General features: G+C 38.8%; 3 protein-coding genes across 11 annotated transcripts in view; 2 read left to right on the forward strand and 1 right to left on the reverse strand.

The window, feature by feature from the left end:
• Window positions 1–9373, forward strand: part of sort1a (sortilin 1a) — a 21976-nt gene extending 12603 nt beyond the window's left edge. Inside the window, exons 8-20 of one of the 2 annotated variants that reach the window (XM_057362191.1) lie at window positions 39–166; window positions 412–556; window positions 1216–1371; window positions 1478–1584; window positions 1872–1974; window positions 2101–2272; window positions 5318–5508; window positions 6096–6285; window positions 6413–6529; window positions 6616–6724; window positions 7512–7624; window positions 7749–7869; window positions 7959–9373. In XM_057362191.1, coding sequence (XP_057218174.1) covers window positions 39–166; window positions 412–556; window positions 1216–1371; window positions 1478–1584; window positions 1872–1974; window positions 2101–2272; window positions 5318–5508; window positions 6096–6285; window positions 6413–6529; window positions 6616–6724; window positions 7512–7624; window positions 7749–7869; window positions 7959–7973 — 1667 coding nt within the window. In that variant the 3' untranslated portion in view covers window positions 7974–9373. The remainder of the gene's footprint in view (window positions 1–38; window positions 167–411; window positions 557–1215; window positions 1372–1477; window positions 1585–1871; window positions 1975–2100; window positions 2273–5317; window positions 5509–6095; window positions 6286–6412; window positions 6530–6615; window positions 6725–7511; window positions 7625–7748; window positions 7870–7958) is intronic. The other variant, XM_057362192.1, reaches the window with a different exon arrangement.
• A 522-nt stretch (window positions 9374–9895) lies between these two features.
• Window positions 9896–16199, forward strand: nfya (nuclear transcription factor Y, alpha). Of its 8 annotated transcripts, none has more exons than XM_057362583.1 (9): window positions 9896–10021; window positions 11649–11783; window positions 12322–12396; window positions 12901–13044; window positions 13186–13317; window positions 13424–13529; window positions 13615–13763; window positions 13844–14020; window positions 14317–15291. In XM_057362583.1, the coding sequence occupies exons 2-9, from the start codon at window positions 11703–11705 to the stop codon at window positions 14488–14490; spliced, it is 1038 nt and encodes a 345-aa protein (XP_057218566.1). In that variant the 5' UTR covers window positions 9896–10021; window positions 11649–11702; the 3' UTR covers window positions 14491–15291. The 8 variants fall into 8 exon arrangements, with proteins under 8 accessions (XP_057218566.1, XP_057218567.1, XP_057218569.1 ...); XM_057362584.1 differs by having other exon boundaries at window positions 10004–10082; XM_057362586.1 differs by lacking the exon at window positions 9896–10021 and adding an exon at window positions 10094–11548.
• A 1932-nt stretch (window positions 16200–18131) lies between these two features.
• On the reverse strand, window positions 18132–21475 carry cav4a (caveolin 4a). The gene is made up of 3 exons (XM_057362318.1): window positions 21096–21475; window positions 19575–19762; window positions 18132–19476 (listed from the first exon to the last, which is right to left on the reverse strand). Exons 1-3 carry the CDS (start codon window positions 21312–21314, stop codon window positions 19326–19328), a joined length of 558 nt encoding a protein of 185 aa, XP_057218301.1. The 5' UTR covers window positions 21315–21475; the 3' UTR covers window positions 18132–19325.
• Between the last annotated feature and the right edge of the window lie 1236 nt (window positions 21476–22711).

Consider the following 22711-nt stretch of genomic DNA (forward strand, 5'->3'; position numbering starts at 1 on the left):
TCTCTCTCTCTCTCTCTCTCTCTCTCTCTCTCTCTCAGGTGATCGGGGAAGGCTAGAATTGAGAAAATCATTGGACTACGGCAAAATGTTTAAGACCATTGGAAACAGGATTTATTCTTTCGGTCTGGGTGGACGTTTCATTTTCGCTTCAGTCATGACTGAGTCGGTGAGCTCTCTTGATTCTCTTCACATCACATATAAATATACTTAATTAAATAGAAAGTATAAATAATTGTGTCATCTATTTTGATTCCAGTTAAATCGCTGAGTTTTGAGTGAGGAACACTATTCGTGTGTCATGTAGAGCGTTCCAGATCTGTCACTTTTGAGGTTGTGTTTTGGACGATGACAGCGTGGCAGCTCACTTTAAATTTGTGTGCAGGCATCAAAAACGGTTCTTTTCGTCCTCAGGGCTCCACACGCATGATTCACGTGTCGGTAGATCAGGGAGAGACGTGGGACATGGCTCAGCTGCCCACTGTTGGCCACGAACAATTCTACTCCATCCTGGCTGCGAACAACGACATGGTGTTCATTCACGTAGATCAACCTGGAGGTGAATTGAACGATTATTGTTCAGCTAAATAAATTCCTGATATGTCAACAAAATAAAATGCAATATAGCTCAGCTTCGTGTTTTTTGGGTGCGAATGAATACAAGGAAATGCACACATGTGGATGTAAAATCAACAAATATTTCAATCAAATAATTAAATAAAAAAAAACTTTCTTTAGGATCTTGGGATTCTAAATGTATGGGGGTCTACTGGTATTGTCCATATTATTGTGTTGTGATGTGGATGTGTATTAATGTATGGACATGAATTATTGTAAGACAGTAAGCGCTGTGGGACGTGAGTCAAATTTTGGAAGAAATTCCAACAATAAAGTGAAATTGAATTTAATAAATGAATATAGTTCATGTATTGCATTTAATTTAAGTTGAATTCATATAATAATTACATATTATAGCGTTTTCTTTTTTATAAGGGAAATGACTGGTTCTCAAATTTTCTCAAATTTTAAGTCATAAAAAGCTTACCATTGTAAATAGGGGTAAGCTTTTTAATAAAAATAAAAGCATAAGGTAAGAAGATCATATTTATTTCGTTTTAACCAAAAAAAGCTACGGAATGCAGCTTTAACTAGGAAAAAAAATGAGATTCATTTGACAGCCCAGTAAAACCATGACATCGTAACCTGCGTTTTGATCAGATTCAGGTTTCGGTACCATCTATGTCTCAGATGACCGGGGCACGGTGTTTTCCAAATCCCTGGAACGCCATTTGTACACTACGACGGGTGGAGACACGGACTTCACCAACATCACCTCTCTGAGAGGGGTGTACATGACCAGTGTGCTTGCCGAAGGTACGCCAGCTTTTTTTTAGCGCTTTTTAGCTTTTTTAGCATTTCTAAAAGCCTTACAATGGAACACCTGGTGCTTTAAAGGAAATGGATGATCTGTTCTTTACAGACGGCTCAGTGCAGTCCGTGATCACGTTTAATCAGGGAGGGGTATGGAGACCCCTGCAGAAGCCCTGGAATGGGATGAGTGACTCCACAACTGAGCATCCAGACAAGGTGAGAGTCACCTGATCATAATCCGAGCACCTGGTGTAGTGGTGGTGAAATGATTGAAGTCACTGGAAACTGGTCGCTGGAAGGATGCTGGTTTGATCTTTGCAAGGATCAAGGCACTTCATTTCAGGTTACTACAGGGAGATTGTCATTACTTGTCTGGTGTGCGGAGTTGCAAATCACTTACGATGTTCACCGACGGTTAGAAGGCAGATAATACAGTAGGTGTGTGTGATTTCTAACGATTGCTGCGTTATGTTTTATCTCTGTGTCTCTCATCTCTTATGTAGTGTAGTCTGCATATCCACGCCTCCTACAGCATCTCTATGAAGCTGAACGTTCCCATGCAGCCCCTCACCGAGTCCAATGCTGTGGGACTCATCCTGGCGCACGGTGACGATTTCCCACATCACATTCCAAAACTATCACAGGCTTTATTCATGCCAGTGGTCTGAACTGCTTTGGCCCCTGGCTACATCCCAAACTCCGTCATTATGTTTCCATTTGCTCTTTCCTTAGGGAGCGTGGGAGGAGCCATCTCTGTGCTTTCTCCGGACGTATACGTGTCAGATGACGGCGGACACACGTGGTTTTGGGCACTGAAAGGCCCCCACCACTATGCCATTCTAGATTCAGGGGGGCTGCTGGTAGCTGTGGAACACAACCCATCACATCCCATCTCACAGATCAAGTGAGTTTACTGTTTAACTTGTTTGTGGTCGTTTGACCTATACACTGTAAACCCCGATAAATTAAGATTACTCAAAAGAATTGAGTTTGTCAACTCAGTACGTTTTGTCGTGGCGAAAAGTCGGTCAGCCAATGTTGAAAGAATTCACGAAGACCAGAGAGCCAGGTTTCCAGAGGTTTCAATCTTTATTTGCTCGAGCAAGCAAAGTGAGACACACAGAGTTCATCTGTAGATGCCCAACGAATACATGTCTGACTCCATCTTTTATACATTGTTCTCAAGTTGTTATCACAGTTCAAACCAATCAGGTTTTACCTGACCTCATCTTCTACCAACCAGTTTTTACATGACATCACTTATTTTTATTAGTCCATCCCCTTATGCCTCGTTACAGTTATATTTCATCCTGCACTTGCTACAGTTATATTTCCGGCCTACCATATTAAGATCTCCGGCCTACCATATTAAGATCTAATTGTAGGGAGCGCTTTCAATAACACAAACGTATATCATGTGCTCTTTATCTTGACACCTTTCCGGGGGCTTTCGGACGTCTCAATAACACATACGTATATCATGTGTAATAACACATACGTATATCATTTTTAATATTTTTTACGTATATTAAGTGCTTTTTATCTTGACACCTTTTCGGGGGCTTTCGGACGATACATGATTTAACCTTGGTTTTATTAAAAATGAACTCATGGTTTAGTGTGATAATGATAAACAACCCAGCGTTCTTAATTAAACTTCTCTACAAAAGTGTGTGTGGTGTACGTGCAGTTCCTGTCGTAATTTGATAAGATATTTGGTGTGTACGCAGGTGTTCAAGTGTTCAAACTCGTACATGAGGCCCATAGCCCTTGTTACAAGAAGTACATGAACTCTATAACTTCCTTTAAATGTATTCTTTATATAAGAAAACTATTTTATATAAGAAAACTCAGTAATATATTTAGAATATACGAAAAGTCAATAATATGTCAAGAAAAACCACCACAGTTTCCACAAATTTTTTGAGTTAAGAACACTAAACACATAAGATCAGTAAACTTCATTTTCCATTTTCCATTTACTTGAGTTTCACTTTGATCAATTATCAGTGTTGTCACGAAGGAACAACCTCATTAAAATCACTAATGTTACAAAACTCTTTAAATAACAGAATGGAACAGAACACTGAACATTTATAAGCCTCCTCCCGTTTTATTTTGATATAAATACGTGAAATAACACTTTACTTCGAGATTTACTTCCATTATCCAGTCCACACAAAGCATGTTGGGAATCGCTCTGACGTCATTAGGCAAGGCAAGTTTATTTATATAGCACATTTCATACACAAGGGCAATTCAAAGTGCTTTACATAAAATGAGAAATAAGACGTATCTTTAAAATGCAAATGATTTAAGATCACAAATACAACTTTAGATTTTAAGAAACAATAAAACAGCAATAAAATATATAAAAGAAATATATAAAAATATATATATAAAAAGAAATAGAAGTGCAGTTGATGTAAACCAGCACAGTGCTCAGGTTGTAAATGCACAGATAAACAAGTGTGTTTTTACATTTTGCGTTGACATGACTGCTGAAATTAAGGTCAGACTCTAAAATGACAACAAGATTTTTTACCATACTTTGTGTCTTTAGACCTCTTAAGTCAAGGTATGCGTTTATCTTGTTAGTTTCATCCTCATTACCAAATACAATGACTTCAGTTTTGTTTTTCTTTAACTGAAGGAAGTTTTGACACATCCAGCTGTTAATTTCGTCAATGCACTGGCAAAGAGAGTCAATAGGCCTGTAGTCATTGGATGAGCGGGCTAGGTAGATCTGAGTGTCATCTGCATAGCTGTGGTAGGCAATTTGGTACTTTTTCATTATTTGGCCAAGTAGGAGCATATACAAATAGAGGAGGAGCGGAGCGAGAATCGAGCCCTGTGGAACACCACAACTCATGGGTGTCCAGTCAGATTTATGGTTGCCTATGTTCACATAGTAACCTCTCCCTTTAAGGTATGACCCGAACCATTTAAGTACCGACCCAGAAAGCCCTACCCAGTTTTCCAGCCTATGTAGGAGTATGGTGTGATCTAACGTGTCAAAGGCAGCACTGAGATCTAGTAATACCAGAACTGATATTTTGCCGGAATCAGAATTCAATTGAATATCATTTATTATCTTTATGAGCACTGTCTCTGTGCTGTGATGCTGATGGAAACCAGACTGATAATTGTCCAGGTAGCCATTTGAGTTTAAGAATTTGGTCAGCTGATTGAAGACAACCTTTTCAATGATCTTGCCTATAAAGGGAAGATTTGATATTGGTCTGTAGTTAGACAGTAAGGTTTTGTCTAGATTGCTCTTTTTTAGTAGAGGTTTGACAACTGCAGTTTTAAGGGACTCTGGGAAAGTTCCTGAAAGCCGTGAGGTATTTACAATTTTTAGGAGATCTGCTTCCAAACAGTTAAACACTCTTTTGAAAAAGGATGTGGGAAGTGTGTCAAGGCTGCAAGTTGACGCTTTAAGATGCTGTACCGTTTCCTCCAAGGTTTTGTGATCAATTAGAATTACTAATTTCTGATGTTGTTGTCCTGAAGTCAGACGGACTTGCCGCATGGAGCTTTGCTGATTTCCATTCTGATATTATTGATCTTCTCAAGGAAAAAAGTTGCTAACTCATTGCATTTGTCATCAGACAGTGTGTTATGTGCGAGTGTTATTTATGTTGCAGTTTATTATGTTAGAGAAAACATTCCGTCTAGCTTTGCCTAAGTCAACATTGAAGGCATGCAGACTGTCTTTATAGATGTTATAGTGAACTTCAACAAGAAGATATAATTAAAATATTTGAGTTAAGTGACTTCTTGTTTTTGTGTCCGTGGTACTCAAAATATCAAGATCGTTAAACACACTAAAAGGTTTTAAGATAAATGAACTTATTCACACTTTTGAGTACAGTTCGCTCATTTTTAACGAGTAGATTATACCGTTCGGGAATTATGACATTACACTTTTCTTGTCTCTCTTGTCTAGATTTTCCACTGATGAAGGTCAGTGTTGGCATGTGTATAATTTCACGGATGACCCGATATACTTTACTGGCTTGGCGTCAGAACCCGGTGCCCGCTCCATGAACATCAGTCTGTGGGGCTACAGAGAAACAGTGCTGAATCAGTACTGGGTTTCTGTTACTGTAGACTTCAGACAATTGCTTTCAAGAGACTGTAAGTGGACATTCATAACCATTCTATTATTATTAGAAATTTTATGTTATATAAAGAATATATTTTGTTGAATTGTGTTTTTACCTCTTATTTTATTTTATTTATTTTATTATTATTTTCTATTCCTAGATTATTTTCCTAAGCGTTTATTTATAGGTATGTGTTTAGGTAAAATGATCCTTTTTGTTTCATTCTGTGAACTACTAACAATATTTCTACCAAATTTCAAATCCAAATATTGTTTCTATTTACATTAATTTGCAGAAAACAAATACTGCAAAGAAAACAAGATCATATTCACTTTTTTAGCAGTATTTGTACATGCGTTTAGGAAAAGTTATTTTTATCACAGTTTTCATGTGCCTTGTTGTCATGCTGTCAGTCTTTCACATTGCTGTTGGATGACTTTGTCACTCCTGAGGTTTGATTTTGTTGAAATTCAACAGACACTGGACTGAAACGGCCACAATACATCTAGAAATGCTGATTAAACAAATATTTGGAATGCTCTCTTTATTTTTCCAGGGCTGTATGTTCAGATTAGATTTTTATTTGAATATGTTAATGAGTCAAAACTCCCCCTGCAGGTCAGGAGAGTGATTACGTTCAATGGCTCGCCCACTCGAGTGACATTAATGACCCCACTGACGGCTGCATGCTGGGATACAAGGAGAGGTTTCTACGTATACGACAGGACTCGGTCTGCTGGAACGGACGGGATTACACGGTCACCAAGGAGCCCACCACGTGCCCCTGTACCCTAGCAGACTTTCAATGGTATAAACAACTGTACTACTAACTTACACGTTAACTTTTCAGATCTGTCCAAAATGTGTGATTTATATTAAAACAAGACGCTTCACATTCAGTCAGTGATTCCAGATCCTGTCCATCTTTCTCATAGCGACTTTGGGTTCTATCATCCGGAAAACAGCTCTGAGTGCATTGAGCAACCCGACCTCATCGGTCATTCGCTGGAATTCTGTCTGCACGGACGCAAAGAGCAACTTCAGACGAGCGGGTAACAAAACACTCATCACTTTACACGCTGTTTCCTCTTTCGGTCGATCATCTAGCGCTTATGCTCTGCTGTGTGTGACCGTATAGCTACAGGAAGATTCCAGGAGATCTCTGTAAAGCAGGAATAACTCCAGAGAGAAAAGAGATCGATCTGAGCAAGAAGTGTGTCAGTACCTTGCTAAGACCAGAACTACTGGTAGGTTTCCACTCGAACACGTTAAGGCTAAAATACACTACAAGACTTTTGCCCAGATTTGCCCAAAGTCTGTGCCTGTCTGCAGATTTGATCAGTTAGTGTGTTTCTATCCGAAACTTTCCAAAAGTCTGCAAGTGTATGATGTCTAGTTTAAAAAAACTCTCTTCAGATTTTAAAAGTCTTGTAGTGTATTCCAGCCATTAGATAGATGCTGCCTAAATTATTCGTTCTGAAAAAAATATTTCATTTTTAAATGATGTATTATGATTTATTACACGGCTCGTTGGAATGCTTGACTCTGATTGGCCAGTCTCGACATTTGCAGGTTCGTTATTCCCAGATAACAACCTCTCAAAATAGCAAATCATTTTGACAGGTTTTTTTTGACAAATTATATAAAAAAATGTCTTTTAATAACATATATGACATTATATTTACAAACGATTAAACCAATTTGCCTGTTCGTGACATTTGAACGTCGTTTCTTACCTTAAAACCAAATGCTAACGACTTTTCCTCACGGAAGGTCTGCAATCGGTAAAAATGAGCTTATAAAATATTTCATGTCCAGTTTTTTTCTCATGTGCCAAGTAGCCGTGTAATAAGCGGGATAATGTACAAGCAGCCGGCTGTTATCGCGAAATAAGCTCCTTCAGTGTGATTTTCTGTGATATCAACCGGCTGCCTGTGCATTATCCCTTACATATTACGTCACGCCATCCCCTTAAATGTCCCTTGTGTTTAAAAATGTTCTTGTCCCTCTTCTTTCCCATCATGCATTTCTCAGACAGAGTCTCACTCTGTAAATTCAGCTCCAATAATAGCGGTGGTCATCACGCTTCTGTTGATCAGTGCCGTCGCTGGAGTGATCTTTGTCAAGAAATATGTCTGTGGAGGAAGGTATTCGCATTTCCCGAAACATCACACACATTCAGATGAAAGATTTAACCAATTCTATGTAATCATTTGAGCTGTGTTCTATTATCCTCATGCTTTATTTTCTTTCGCTTGATGTCTCCGGCAGGTTCTTGGTACACAGGTACTCTGTTTTAAAGCAGCACGCTGAAGCTAATGGAATCGAAGGTGTGGATGACCTGGACACATTGGAGGTTGGCAAGACGCACTACCATGATGATTCAGATGAGGTCTATATAAACTACTGCTCAATGCTTACCATGCAGTATTATCGATGTCATTGAATTAATGCTATGATTATACGTCTTCACACCTGTAGGAGCTCCTGGAGTGACAGACGTGTGGGTCATAACGATGGACTCTATCCAATGCCCAACCTTCCCATGACTTGTGTGTTTATATCTGCGTCCCATCCATGACAGATAACCACACACATCCTGACTTTAATGTGTCTTTCCAATCGGTTCGGAACAAACCTTTCATCTTTTTATTCAGTCCAACAAGACTTGAACACAATCACGGAGGACAGAAATGTAGAGCAGAGGGTTTTCTGAAGTGTTGAAAAAGATGTTTATCATTTCATGTTATGAAATGTGTGTGCACTAAAGGAGAGATGCGAATTTTAATCGACAATTTTGCAAGTTTAAGTGAATTAACAGTGGCACGTTGAAATTACATGGCTTGCTGGGTATCAACAAAAATAATCACGAAATGCCACAGTTGTGTGAGTATTATTTAACATCAGACACAAGCTTGGATTCATGCTAAAACTGCTTATTTTTACATTGCTGCGTTGGGTATTTAACTTCACCAAAGGATCTTTCTGCTTTCTTGATATTAAGAAACTGGTTCGAAGTCTTCTTAACATCTTTGGTTTTTGAAATCCAATGTGAAAAGAGAAGCAACTTTAGAAAATAGCATGTTCGTGGTTGCCGGCGGTTATTGTTTAAGCGAATAAAAGCGAGAGGAATGTGAAGTGGTAGAGGAAATTGTCTTTGCAATCCCAGAATTAGACATTTGGACGATTTGGAGTTTAGTTAGGTACTTTATTACACTAACACTCTGGGAGATTTACAAGCTAGAAACTAGTTTAGCTAACACTCGATTTTATTTCATAAATCAACCCTTGTTTTGTGTTTTGCTGGTGTTGTGTCTGGTTCTCCACCATTGCTTAGTTACATTATTTATGGCATACAGTTAGCTTTTCACAAATAAGACAAACATGCTTCCATTTCAGTATTGCCATACCAAACGTTATCAGTGTTATTTTCTGTTTTTCTGTCATATTGTTAAGACGGAAGGAAAAGATTCGATCACCGTAAGTACGTTAAATATAACAGCAATGCGGTATAAGTCAGCAATAGTTATATTTAAAGACAAGATGTTTAAGGGTAACATCCATTAGGATGTTGACAATGATAAATGTACATTAATCAGCAGTCTAATTCAATATAAAAGTGCATATTTTGTCGGAATTGCTTTGACTGTCAACATAAATAAGCTCATGTGTAGCATTTAAGCTGATTAAGTGCAGTTCTTTGCACTCCTAATAAAATAGATACCTCAGGGCTGTAGATGACATGGACCACACATTTCATTGATGCAAGAGAGAGATCCTCAAGTTTGTTTTCAACGTGGATTTCCAAGGTCAACGTGTAAAATGCTGTACTATTAATGTGACTGCCAAGAACAATAAAAAAATATTTTCTGAGTTGACTTGTTGATTTAAATCAAATTGATTTTTGTCTTTAATACTGTGATGCGATTGAAATCAAACAATACAGGCGTGTAAAAGATTTATATAAGAGTTATAGCTACTGCTTATGCTTATTACTGCTTTTTTTCATTATTTATTCTATTCATGATAATACAGTCTTCAACTCTGTTTGCATATAGCTTTGGAAACCTACACGGTAATTAAATATTAATTTGTGTACTTTGTATCATTTTAATCAAACTAACTAAAAACTATACATAACACGATGTTTATTGTAGAATAAACAAATATAATATTTAGGTTTTCTTTTTTCACGAGTACAAATCAGCCAATAAACAGAAAATCCTTATTCAAATTTGTGAAATGATTGTTTATTATTTACCAATTTTTGTATCTTTTCTTTTTAAATCACAGTCTATTCACATTCACAGTTCTTCGTTTCATGTATTTATTTATTATTATTACTACTACAAGACTCTCCATTTGATCCAAGAGATGCGTGGGACGAAATGGGCGTGACCTTCGTGCTGTCTCGAGCGCTGTTTATCGTGAGGGTTTTTTTTGCAGTGCGCCATTTTGGCTCCAGACCGAGACGCGTTGTGTGATTGGGTTCCAGGCGCCGCTATCAGAGCCAATCAGAGGTGCATCGGGCGGCGGCGCGGACGGTGAGTGAGCGCGGCTGCTGCGCTGGGAGGGGACGGGACTCGCTCGGTTAGCTGGGGATTGGTGTGTGACCGACCAACCAAATGACTAAAACCATTATAAACAGGAATTGTGTGTGTCAAGGTCCATGCTGTGGACGGCGTGCACGTTTATGTCTGTAATGATGTGGTTACAACAACAAATAATCTCGTTGAATGATTTATTTTCGATGTTTTTATGTTAAGCAGAGCCGGCGTCTCGTATAGGCCCAGTTTAGCGCCGCTCTTTGTTGTCTCAACGTTATTTACGTAAACAGATCGGGGTTTAGATCGTCGATTTGTTTAGGTTTCAGTGGTTCAAATAGGCTTACTGGAAAATGTTATTGCTTTTAATTTAGTTTTAAACACCATTTTGTGGGAAATACATGTTTGTTCTCGTGAAAGGTAGATCTAGGTACAAGGCCAACAGTGTTGGACAAAGAGAAAGCATAGCATTAACATCATCTTTACAATGCAATGTTTCGCAAGACTTAAAACACGCTCTTAATCAAGATTTGAGTTTAATTTGTGTGAAAGAAAAGTTAATAAACCGTAATGAAAGCGTCTGCATAAAGACGCGACGCGTGAAAGAGAAACAATAGCCTATTACCGATACAAAGATGCTTAACTGTTAGTGTCCTTTCTTCTTCTTTTTCCTTTTTAATATCGGATGACATCTTGGTGTCCTTTTAACGTAACGTTACTTGTGTGTTTTATGGCATACGACTGTCGTTTCCTATGTTTTATATTTGCATGCCGTCATCATTACAGCACTAAAACACATGTGATTTTGGGCTCCTTAAGCTTTCCCTCGTGTTAGTAAACAGTTTTTTGGTTTTGCTATAGTGTGTTAATTCATGGCACTGTTGTGAAAAGGTTACACGTGTGCCCAAAAACATGGTTACTACATTTAGCTTTTATTTTTAAAACATCAATTTTCTAGGGGGTATCTTACGCATGACACTAACGGTATTACCGTGGTAATATTTACATACTCGGTAGCACTTATGTTACATACAGAATAAGATAAGGGATGCTGTATAAGGTCCTTAAACCATGCTTGTGCCAAACATTCTGCTGCCATGGACCAAACTGAATAAATATCTTCCTACAAGCATTAAAGTCATAGAGTTGTTAACTGTTTGAACAAGTTTTAAAGAGAGAGCTCATCCAAAAATAAAAATTCTGTCATGAATTACTCGCTCACTAGTTGTTCCAAACCTGTATACATAGATATTTGGAAGAATTCTTGTAACCAAACAGGTCTTGGACCCCATTGACTACCATAGCAGGAAAAATGACAATGGTAGTCAAAAGTGCCCCAGCACTGTTTGCTTTCCTACATTCTTCAAAATATCTTCTTTTGTGTTCAACAGAACAAAATGATAAAGTAATTTTTCCTGCTCTGGTAGTCAATGGGATCCAAGAACTGTTTGGTTTCAAGCATTCCAAATATCTTTCTCTGTGTTCATCAAAACAAAGACATTTATACACATTTGGAACAACTGGAAGGTGAATAAATGATGAAATGAGCCTTTTAGAACCCTTACATTTAGAATCTGCATCACAAAGCGAAACTCCATTTTCACATTTAGGAACTACTATGTTTCAGACTTGTGCCGTGTGCTGATCTCACAACTGGAACGGCAGCGGTCAGACGGCAAACATGGAGCAGTACACTACCGCCACAACAACCAGTGGAGAGCAGATAGTGGTGCAGACCAGTAATGGACATATCCAACAACAGGTAGCGTGTGATGCTATGACCTTTACAAACACTATCTGACGCAGCTCGTGCCATGCTGGTTTGAAATAGCTTTAACTCAACTCAACTCAACTTTATTTATATAGCGCTTTTACAATTTTCATTGTTACAAAGCAGCTGCACATGAGACACATTGACTACAAGCAAAACAATCAAAGTTGTACCTGCAAAAACAAGAAAAGGTTGAAAGCACAGAAGACAGACACACCCACACACAAAACACTCCACACACACAACACGCACACGCAACAACACACACAGACACACACACACACACACACACACACAGTACACAGACAAGTACGCACACACACACACACGCTCAGTGAGAGCACACATTTAGGATAAAGGAGAGAGAAGCACAGGTCAAATATAACAGATAATAAATTCCTATTTGCAATATTAATTAAGTAAAACTTTAAGATTCTTTACAGCATGAAGGACACGAGCATTATGAATATAGCTCAGCAGTACGCTCAGTAGTGTGTAGTATGGTAACAGTCCGTTATCTCCGGCCCAGGGCACAGTGACTGAGGTGCAGTTGCAGACTGAGCCTCAGGTAGGCCAGACTGCAGCCCAACAGGTTCTTCAGGTAGTTGTTGGCTCTCCGAGACCCGCTGCCATCTCTGAATCTCCATGCATGCCATGTCGACTCTCATTGCGTCTGATCTGAGACCAGTTTATGCGTCGCGTTGTATGATAACAAGTGCAACAGTACCATTAAACTGCATCTGGATCAGCTACTCGAGGCAAAGTTTTGTCATATAGTATATTTTGGTCGTCGTTCACTTTTTGTTTAACGACACAAACTTTCGGTGTGCTAATAATGTCACGTGCACGTTTCAGCATGATTTCCAGCAAATGAAGAAACAGCCGTACCACCAACATTTTGCAGCCATTCTACATGATTGACGTTCACGTGCACTGCATTTCTTGCATGCATTTGTGTTGTGCATTCTCCTGTGTCCGTTCATTGTAAGAGTCGTTTTTACACTGAGATAAACCTTGCCTGTGTTATTATTTCGTCTAATGCACTTTCTATGTCAGCCTCGAAGGGAGATTTCTTTTAAAGCGGATGTGTTTTGTTCATCTTGTCTAGGTTCAAGGCCAGCCTCTTATGGTACAAGTCAGTGGGGGTCAGCTCATCACCTCCTCTGGACAGCCTATAATGGTACAGGCGATGGGAGGGCAGGGTCAAACCATCATGCAGCTACCTGTATCTGGTACCCAGGGGCTGCAGCAGGTGAGCTCATTTCATGTCGACAATCTGTACGTTTGAGTTTGCCGTCTGAAATGTATTTGTTTATCATTTTAATAAAGCGATGTACATTGTGATTTAGATTCCTGAACGTGGGGTTTTAATAAAGACTGCTTTGTGGCACAGATTCAGTTGGTACAGCCGGGTCAGATTCAGCTCCCGGGTGGACAGACTCTGCAGTTACAGGGTCAGCAAGGACAGACCCAACAGATCATAATTCAACAGCCACAGACCGCGGTCACCGCCGGACAAAACCAGGTAGCTTATATGCACATATTCAGAGCGTGTGCATAGAATACAATGTACCATATATGCAATGCAATACACTGCACAAACAACCATACACTACCATACAATTTTGTAGGGTCAACAGCAGATAACTGTACAGGGGCAGCAGGTGGCACAAACCGCCGAGGGACAGACCATTGTTTACCAGCCCGTGAATGCTGACGGCACCATCTTACAGCAAGGTAACACACAGACACGACTGCCTTCCAAATACATATGTTTCTCGTCGTATGGTCTGTAATGTAATCCGTGCGATTATCTGTTCAGGAATGATCACCATTCCAACTGCATCTTTAGCCGGAGCTCAGTTAGTCTCGGCTGGATCGGGTACAAACGGCACCAACACTGGTCAGGGAACAGTGACGGTCACTCTGCCCATGGCAGGAAACATGGTCAACACTGGAGGAATGGTCATGGTAAGTGCTTTAGTCTTTCAGTTTACAACAGGTTTTGTTGAGATTACTGTTTGGTTGAATCTTTGTGTGTGTCGAATCAGATGGTCCCCGGAGGTTGCGGGACGGTCCCCAACATGCAGCGTATTCCACTTCCCGGCGCAGAGATGCTGGAGGAGGAGCCTCTTTATGTCAATGCTAAACAATATCACCGGATTCTCAAGAGGAGACAAGCACGGGCCAAACTAGAGGCCGAGGGCAAGATACCCAAAGAGAGAAGAGTATGTGTGACTACTGCGAACACAGTGGCTTTCATTGGCTATCGTTATAGGAAATTTTCTTTATTGTGGTTTTCTTTTTCAACTTGTGATGGTCATTTTTGTCATTTTATTATGTATTTGTTTATTTATTATGATGTCATATATGTTTATTTTATTTTAGTTTTTTATTGATGATCAGTTAATAATTTATTATTAGTGTATTTTATTTATTAATATTTAGGCAATTTCATCTCCCAGACAATTTTAATAGTTTCACTAAACTATATTGGTTATAATATTTGATTTTTTTTTTTTAGAAATACTTGCATGAGTCCCGTCATCGTCACGCCATGGCCAGGAAGCGCGGAGACGGTGGCCGCTTCTTCTCTCCTAAGGAAAAGGAGGAAATGGCCCTGCAGGCCATGAAGGTGAGCGAGGGGCTTGAGCTCAGCTCTCATTGGCAAGCCACCTCTGCCCCGCCCCTGGGGTAACCTAGCGACAGGTTTTCCATCTGATGCCAAGCCTGTATCTCAGCCGAGAGACTGAAATCGTTGTGTACACCTAATTTAATTTAGACCATCCATACACTGCGTGCCCAAGCTCTACCTCATGTGTCTTTACTCACATCTGTCTGCCAGTTTGAGGTCTCCGACAAAGTCGAATAAACATATATACTGAGATTTTAGTTCATATGTTCTAGTATGTCGTACGAGCAATGTCAAGATTAATCCCCATGTTTGCTATGCTGTCAAGCTTCTTTCATTATTTAAAGTTATAGTTGACATTTGGGTCTCGTTGATGCTTGCAGAGAGCTCATGGTTACCTTTGTGTGCAGCTGACCGCTTTTTCTTTCGAAATAAAACAGTGCCAGCTATAAACATGGGTGATTAACACATTTTACTCTGTGAATGATAAAGGGGTCATTTCTAAAATGTCTAACTGCTCCTACAAGGAAAATCCCCCCCCCTTTGGCTTCTTGCATTTCTGCTGTCTGTCTTAACATACTTTGAACTGTTGTCACTGAGATGTATAAAGCTCTGTTCGTTGTCCTTTTTGGTCTTAATGGATATGTTTTTTTATTTCATTTGTGATGTTTGGCTTGGCTTTCACCCCTGAATGCTCTTCTGTCTTTGCCCAGAGCTGTTGCTTTGTTATTACTTTGCCATCTTGTGTTTCATTCACAGTGGGCTGTATGTGGGCTCTTGTTTCACTTCGCATTGCATTTGTGTTTGTTACTAAAAGATATATGCCCTTTTTATGCAAATAAACTTTTGTTTTTGATTTTTTCATAATTCTTTGCCGTTTTTACATTTATGTGTTAAATGTTTAATGATGACCCTTGTGAAGGCCATGTAGCCTGTACAGAAACTATGAGGTTATGAACGTTTCATTAGAAAATGTCATAGGTTTCTAGGCTTGTTAATTGATAGTCAATTGACACTTTCAAAGTCGAGTATCCACCACGTTTTATCGTGAATATTTTTACAAATGATCCGAGACACTTAATAGCAGAAAGTTTTCTTGGTTCAAACAGGTAAGAGTTCACGCAGCACCAAGCAATCCACTCATAGCACATCATGCAGAGGAAGACTTCATCTTTCATTTTTCTCTTTCCTCGCAGAAAACAGATCCTGACCAGGCGGACGAGGACACAGTTGGCCAAATGATTCAGGTGGCGTGAACCCAGCTGCATGAGCTTTCCTGTGGCTCGGTGGTTAGAGCATTAATAGCAATGCCGAGGTCATGGGTTGGATCCCAGGGGATTGCATATAGTCAGAAACAACTGTATAAAACAATGGATAAAAGCATCTGCCAAATGCATAAGAAATGTAAATGCATACGTTTTAGTTCTTCATACGGCAGTGTGTGAGACTCGGCACAATGTGTTTGCTGTATTTATAAGAAAAGACATGTTGATTTAGATTGAAATGTGTTCGTGCTTTGTACTTCCACGTCATTTATTTAATTGTAAGTGAAACGAAAATAAATGTGAGGTGCTGTCGGGTCTGTTTTGTACTATGCTGGCTGTTTTTGTTTACTGGATCAGACTGTGAAAGGTTGCGATCATTATGCACTTGTTTTCTGTTTGTCCATCAACCCACACACAGACATCTCTCAGAATTCTTTCTACTTTATATTCATGTCTTCCTTATATGAAAATAAAGGTTGACGTTCTGCACAAGGTTGTACAGGCTACTTATTTTTATCTTTCACTTATATTGAATTTTGGTTAAAAAAAATGTTAAATGCTCTCACTTTGGATAAATGAGTCTGCTAAATGTAAATCTTTTAGACATGCAATGATGAATATTCTGATGTGCAAATGCTATTTACACATTTTTTAACTTTTGACAACAAGTACTGTATAAGCAACAGTTGCAAACCTCTTAAATAATAAATTAAAAACTTGCATTTAATTTAACAACATTTCATATTTAGTTTGACATGTGGTGGACTAAAATGGTGTTCAAAAGTCTGACTGGATTTAAAAAAATGTTTTTAAAAGTTACAAGCCCTGTTTAGTAACCTATTTGTGGCACATGCCAGATATGTTTGTATTTCTTATTGCCAGGTTACAAACACACACCCTGTTTGATTGCCTGTATTTTTAGATCCATCAAACATCTGAAGCATCTTTATGTCTTCTGCCACACTTGCAAGTGTGTAAAAGCCATTTTGAGTTACCGGGTTCTCAGAAGTCTTTTGTAATTGAGATGATTTACAATGAAACTGAGTCTCATCGAGCTGCAAGACAATAAACAGATTTGATCTCCAGCATCAGCTTTATTCATTATAAACCTGCCGTACGTTTAAAAGTGCTTTACACATTGGTTGAAAGTGACACTGGGGTGTGCTGGATAAGGAGACAATTCTAGCTTAATTCAGTATGATGATAGATCCATTACAGATCGAGACGTTGTGCAGCTTAAAGAGTTCTCGCTGTTATTTCTGTGGCCTCATATTAGCATATGAAAAGTGAGGCTTTTAATTGGACAGTTGGGAACCATCTCTTCTTCTCTAAATGAAAGGAATTGACACAATGTGGCAATTCAAAGTCCTCGATGCAATGCAAAACAGGTCATCAAAACACAAAATAGATGTTCATGGAAGTTTTTCTGTAGTGAATAAAAGACAGGTGCTTCATCACACCTTGTGTGGGAAATTAAGAAATGACAACAACAAAAAAGTTCATACAATCTGTATAAAACACAACTTCTTTACTGCTTAAAGATCAGTGGTGTAAAGTATTGGAGTAAATGTACTTAGTTACTTTACTTAAGTATCTTTTTGGCTACTTTGTAGTTGTACTGAGTATTAAAGATATTAGCAACTTTTACTCTCTACTTAACTACATTTTTGAACAAGTATATGTACTCTTTACTCCACTACATTTGTAATGACTAATGCAATTACACATTACATTTTGCATGCCACCTATCTTATAATTAATATTGCCATTTACAGGGCAATGAAGGTACTACAATCTTGTGGATTTTGCCATAACTTACAAAAACTTGTCAACATGGCTTCTTTATATGAATATGAGTGCAGTATCAGGTAGATGTCAATCGCTGGCGGTTTATACATGGTTAGCCCTTACCCGCTATTTCTACAGTAATATATTGGCAACACTCTTGCCAGCTAGTTACTGTAGGTCACACATCTACAAAAGCTCTTGTTTTTAAAACTAACTCTTCCTAAATGTGCTCTAAACATGTTTGCTCAAAATTTGACCATGTGGTGGGACTATTGCCATGAAGTGATGTAAACCAGTAAAAAGAATGTATAGTATTTCAATTTTCAAAAGTGCTCTCACACTATATAGACAAAATATTAACCTATAGAATGAGTCGGACACAGAGAAATGAACAATCCACATATGAATCTCAACAATGGTGACAATCAACTGAACAGCTTCATGCTGCAATGCATGCTGGGTACATAGTACAAAACTCATTCATGATTGTTTGTCACCATTGATGAGGTTTGTATGTCAAGTGTCTAACTGTGTCTCAATTGCAAAGAAAGATTTTCTGACAGAGATCTTTCCATTATAACATGTAATCACTTTACCAAACATATCTTAATAAATCTTAAATGCTATATTATTATTATTTAATGATTGAATTCTTTCAGATGTATCTTCAGTTACTAAGCAAACATAAAGTTGCGGTTCCTGTAAAGTCCCTTTCAGTGTTATTGTATAAGTGTACATTTTAAAGCTACAAGAAAGTCAAAGAGTCCAACCAAAGCAAACACTGATCGCCATAATGGTGACTTAAAACATAATTGAACCACTATGAACTAGAGTTAAATCTCAATAAGATCTTACACAGATGACAGAAATAAAGTGAAAGTGGTGTCTGTAATATGTGAAGATGTTATTGATGTTTGTGTTTAATTCTCCTCTGGTGAAATCTTGACAGATTTATTGTGTTCATCTGTTATTTACACTTGTTCATCTAAGACTGTGTGACTTAAGTGCGTTAATAGATTCTTTAATAATGTATCTTCAAACAGCCATTGCAGTAGTTTACTGTAAAACACCTACAGTAACTAGCTGGCAACAGTGTTGCCAATGTATTACTGTAGAAATGGCAGGTAAGGGCTAACAGTGTATGTGAAATGAGGACATGACTGCAGCTGGCCATGAGGCCCAAACCAGCATGTCCAGTGCAAAAAGGCTTTGACTTTTTAATTCTACTTAACATTATTTTATTTATCTGTTATATTGAAGAGACCTTTTTGAAGGACTTTGGTTTACTTATGAGCACTTGAGCTTAAATGAGACTTAGGGTGTTTGTAATGACGTAGGTTATGGTGTCGACCATGATTTGTGGCAATTTTGAGGTGTTCAGTCTTATTATGATTTAAGAAAATAAATGCGATTGCTCACTTCACAAATCAACTGTTTCTAGTTTTTCACTGCTGTGTCTCTTAAGTGTTGAGGACTAGTGCTGCTTTGAGCCTACATTCATTATGAGTAAAATACTCAAGTACTGTTAAAATCAGATACTCAAAGACTTTTACTTAAGTCGTTTTGGAATTGGTGACTTGTAACTTGTAATGGAGTAATTTTCACTGCAAGGTATCTGTACTTTTACTTAAGTATGGTTTTCAGATACTCTTTACACCTCTGTTAAAGATACTTAAGCAAATGTTTTGTCAAGAATATACCTTTCCTCCAAGTCTCTGACACGCTTTGTGTATTTGGGTGTGGTCCCCAAGAACATGGACCAAGAATCAAACCGTCATCCCTCCTGAAATACAATATGTTTCCAGTACGTTAATTGCCATTTGAACTGATTCTTCCAGCAAACATCTGTCATTCCCGTGTGAGGCGAACGCTAATTCCACCGCAGCACTTGGCTACACTTTGGCAGAAGGGTAAGATGAAAATGTCTAAAACGCTGCTCCATAACGTCTGCAACCACCCCGTGTTTATCAAGACCACCTGCACACACGGCGTAAGGAACCTGGAAGAGAGAAAAGTGGGTGCTGTGGTTTAATGGTTAAGGTCCAGATTTGGATGTGGCAGCGTGATAATATTCAGTGTCGAAGAACCTGCTCATACCAGATGTGAATGAAGCCGAGGATGGCAAAAAGAACTCCAGCGATGAGGGACACGGGAACAGCCAGCAGAGCTGTGATGATGCGATAGCACCAGACCCTGGACACTTCGAAAAGAGCGTGACTCCAGATCCACACCCGATCCCCACTGCGGACCGACGCCGGTTCTGCTATCACATCTTGAAAAGTCACCTGCCATTCAAACATTGATCACACTGTCAGTGCATTCTCTGTTTTGGATGCGAACTGGTTAACCACAACGCTTGGTGACCACAACGCAACGTGAAAGACTGACAGCTGACAACTGTGACAAAAATCCAGGTTATCGCATAAAAACTATTTTTAAACGTTTCCTAAATACACGTAGAAATATGACTGTTGTGTTGCTTAGAAGTGAATATGAACATGTTTTCCTCGCAGTATTTGAGGTGTGAACAAATTCAGAGCATCTTTATTGTTATTGTCACCTGCTTCTCCAGTTTTCATTTTCTGCGAATAGAAACAACGTTTAGATTGTTAGTAGTTCACAGAATGAAACAAAAAGGATCATTTTACCTATGCCTAAATATTTTGAAATGGTCTCTTGATTTTTTATATAGACGCTAAATAGAGAAGCTGATTCCATAAACTAAATTCTGAGGCTTGTTCGACTTCATGCAGCGCCGCAAGATCAGACAGGCAGATGACATCAAAGTACCGCGAGAGCGATTCAAAAAACCATTCAAAGTTTGCTTTTGAATCGCTCTCGCGATGTCATACGCCTGTCTGGTCTTGCGGCCGGTGTCCTATCAAAATCTGACTCCCCGTGAGATTATGACTCAAAAGGGGGAGGAGCCACACAACATAAATCCAGCCTACTTTCTTGTTTTAGTGAAAATTGCACCATGTGCATTTGAAGGCACTAGTAACAGTATTCACTATTTAAACATGAACCATTTGAAATCGAGTACTGCAGTTCTCATTGTTAGCCACATTTGTCAATGTTGTCTCTGTAAGAAACTGTAAACTCTGACCACTGTGCTGTAGGGCTTCTGGACGTCTTTAATAGTTGTGTGATATGCCTGCTTAGCCCGTCCAGTGGGCGGTTACTATTACTGTCCACAGCAGTGTAGATATTCACACATGTGCTTCTAATCCATCTCCTGCTACCAGCTGTGGGTGTCTAAAATGTCAATACAGTCTTCTTGTATTGCGGTACCATAATGTCATTAAATGCAAAGGTTTGTGGAATACGAATGGTCATAATGTCCTTAAGACCCTAATCTTGTATTTTGTCTCAATATAGGACCTAACATTCTTCTTGGTCCTGGAATAACATCCCTATCAGATCCCTATTAGTCTCGTGGGTACTGGTCTCTCTTGTTGGAACATCAATAAAAAATATTCAGTCATCAATTTCTCTGATTTCACAGGTTTGGATTGATTTAATATCTTTTTCTTTGGACAGGAATGCTGTTCCAGAACACAATAATATACCGAATTTAGTCTGTGGGAACTAAAACCATATAACAATCATATGGATTACCTTTAGACACTCATTTATTTGTTTTGGGTCCCTCTCGTTGATCAGAGGCCTGGTGTCACTCTGTGTTGAGATTAAATCATCTTCTTCCTCCTCCTCCAGGACGGTTTCCAGCTGGGTCTTCCATGGCTGTTGCTCCCCATCATCCTCTCCATCTCCCGCATCGCTCAGGTCAATCTCCGTCTCGCTCGGGTCCATACTCCGCATCATGGTGCCCGTCATCGAGGTCGTGAAGTCAAAACTGCACCGAAACACGCGCAAACATACACCTAACACGTACCGTAGTACACACGCTCACTCACACAAACACAGTGTGAATGGAGAGCAGGCTTAATTGTCTCAAAGCTGTGGCAGAGATATGAGATATATTAGGAAAGTGATGATGCCCTCGCAGGCATTCCCAAACAGGCCCCAATGGGAAGATCCCTGCCCCCACTGACACATCGCACTATAAATACCCTGTTAGTGACCGCTCAAATGCAGCCCGCTGGTCAACTGCTAGACGTGAAAAGTTCAGATGGATCAAGAACTGAATCTAGCTTCTGGAATGATTTGAGCAGAGATTGGGATGCATTACATCACTATGTACTGCACATGTGTAGAGAAATTAGTTGTGAAAACTATTAGAACTCAAATATGAAACTCTAATTCTAATGGAGTCAGTGGTTATAATGGGAGTTGCATTGGTTTGAATAAAAGCGATTTTAATCTAATGGTCTCTGTGGGTCTCATTATTAGAAATGATGTATATATTTTTCAAAAGGGATATCACGTCTGTTGCATGAACTCAACACTGTTAACAAAAAAGGATGATTGTTGGAATATTGGCTGGATTGTTGGAACGGATGTACCTTCTGACCATGTAAGTTTAGTCTGAGAAAGGGAAATTAATAAAGAGACTTACTTGATCAGATATCAAACATAAAAAACTTTTTTCAGTGTATTACATCACCAAGGCTTTGCTAAGGGACGCTTTTCAAAACTTTGAATCAATTGAACCATTGAGCTCTTGAAATACTGCACATTGAGGACATCTGCTGGTCAAACATGTGTAAATAAAGTGGAAAGACTAAAATGTCATTTGTAAAATTGTTAGCATTTAAGAGTGAATAGTATTGACTGAATTGTGCATTCCCAGACTGAAAAATCTCAGTGTTGTAATTTTATAAGAGCTGTTTACTGCATCACGATGGTGTCCTGCAAGCTGCAATAATTCATTCAGTAAATTCATACACTTGTGCTCAACGGATTTAAAAGTGTGCTTTCAGGAAAATGGGTTCAATCCACATTGTTGCTATAGTGCAACAGCAAACTTCACACATAACAGTAAATCCTGAATATTATCTCATTCTCACTGATGTATCAGATAAAAATGAACTTTTTATAAAATACAAAATCTATCATCACGGGTAAAAGTGCTGGTGTTTACTGTAAGATAAATTTAGCAGAGCACTTTATCGTACATAAAAAAAGTCTCTCTCACAGTTGCGCTCTTACTAATGATTATTTTTAGCATTGTTTATTAATCTTTTTTTCACAAAGTTTTCACACCAATCACCATTATTGTTTAATCTCTGTTTATGGCATTTTCCCTGTTCGCCTTTGCACAGATTCAACGG

The sequence above is a fragment of the Triplophysa rosa genome, linkage group LG20, assembly GCF_024868665.1.
Source record: "Triplophysa rosa linkage group LG20, Trosa_1v2, whole genome shotgun sequence".
NCBI lineage: Eukaryota > Metazoa > Chordata > Actinopteri > Cypriniformes > Nemacheilidae > Triplophysa > Triplophysa rosa.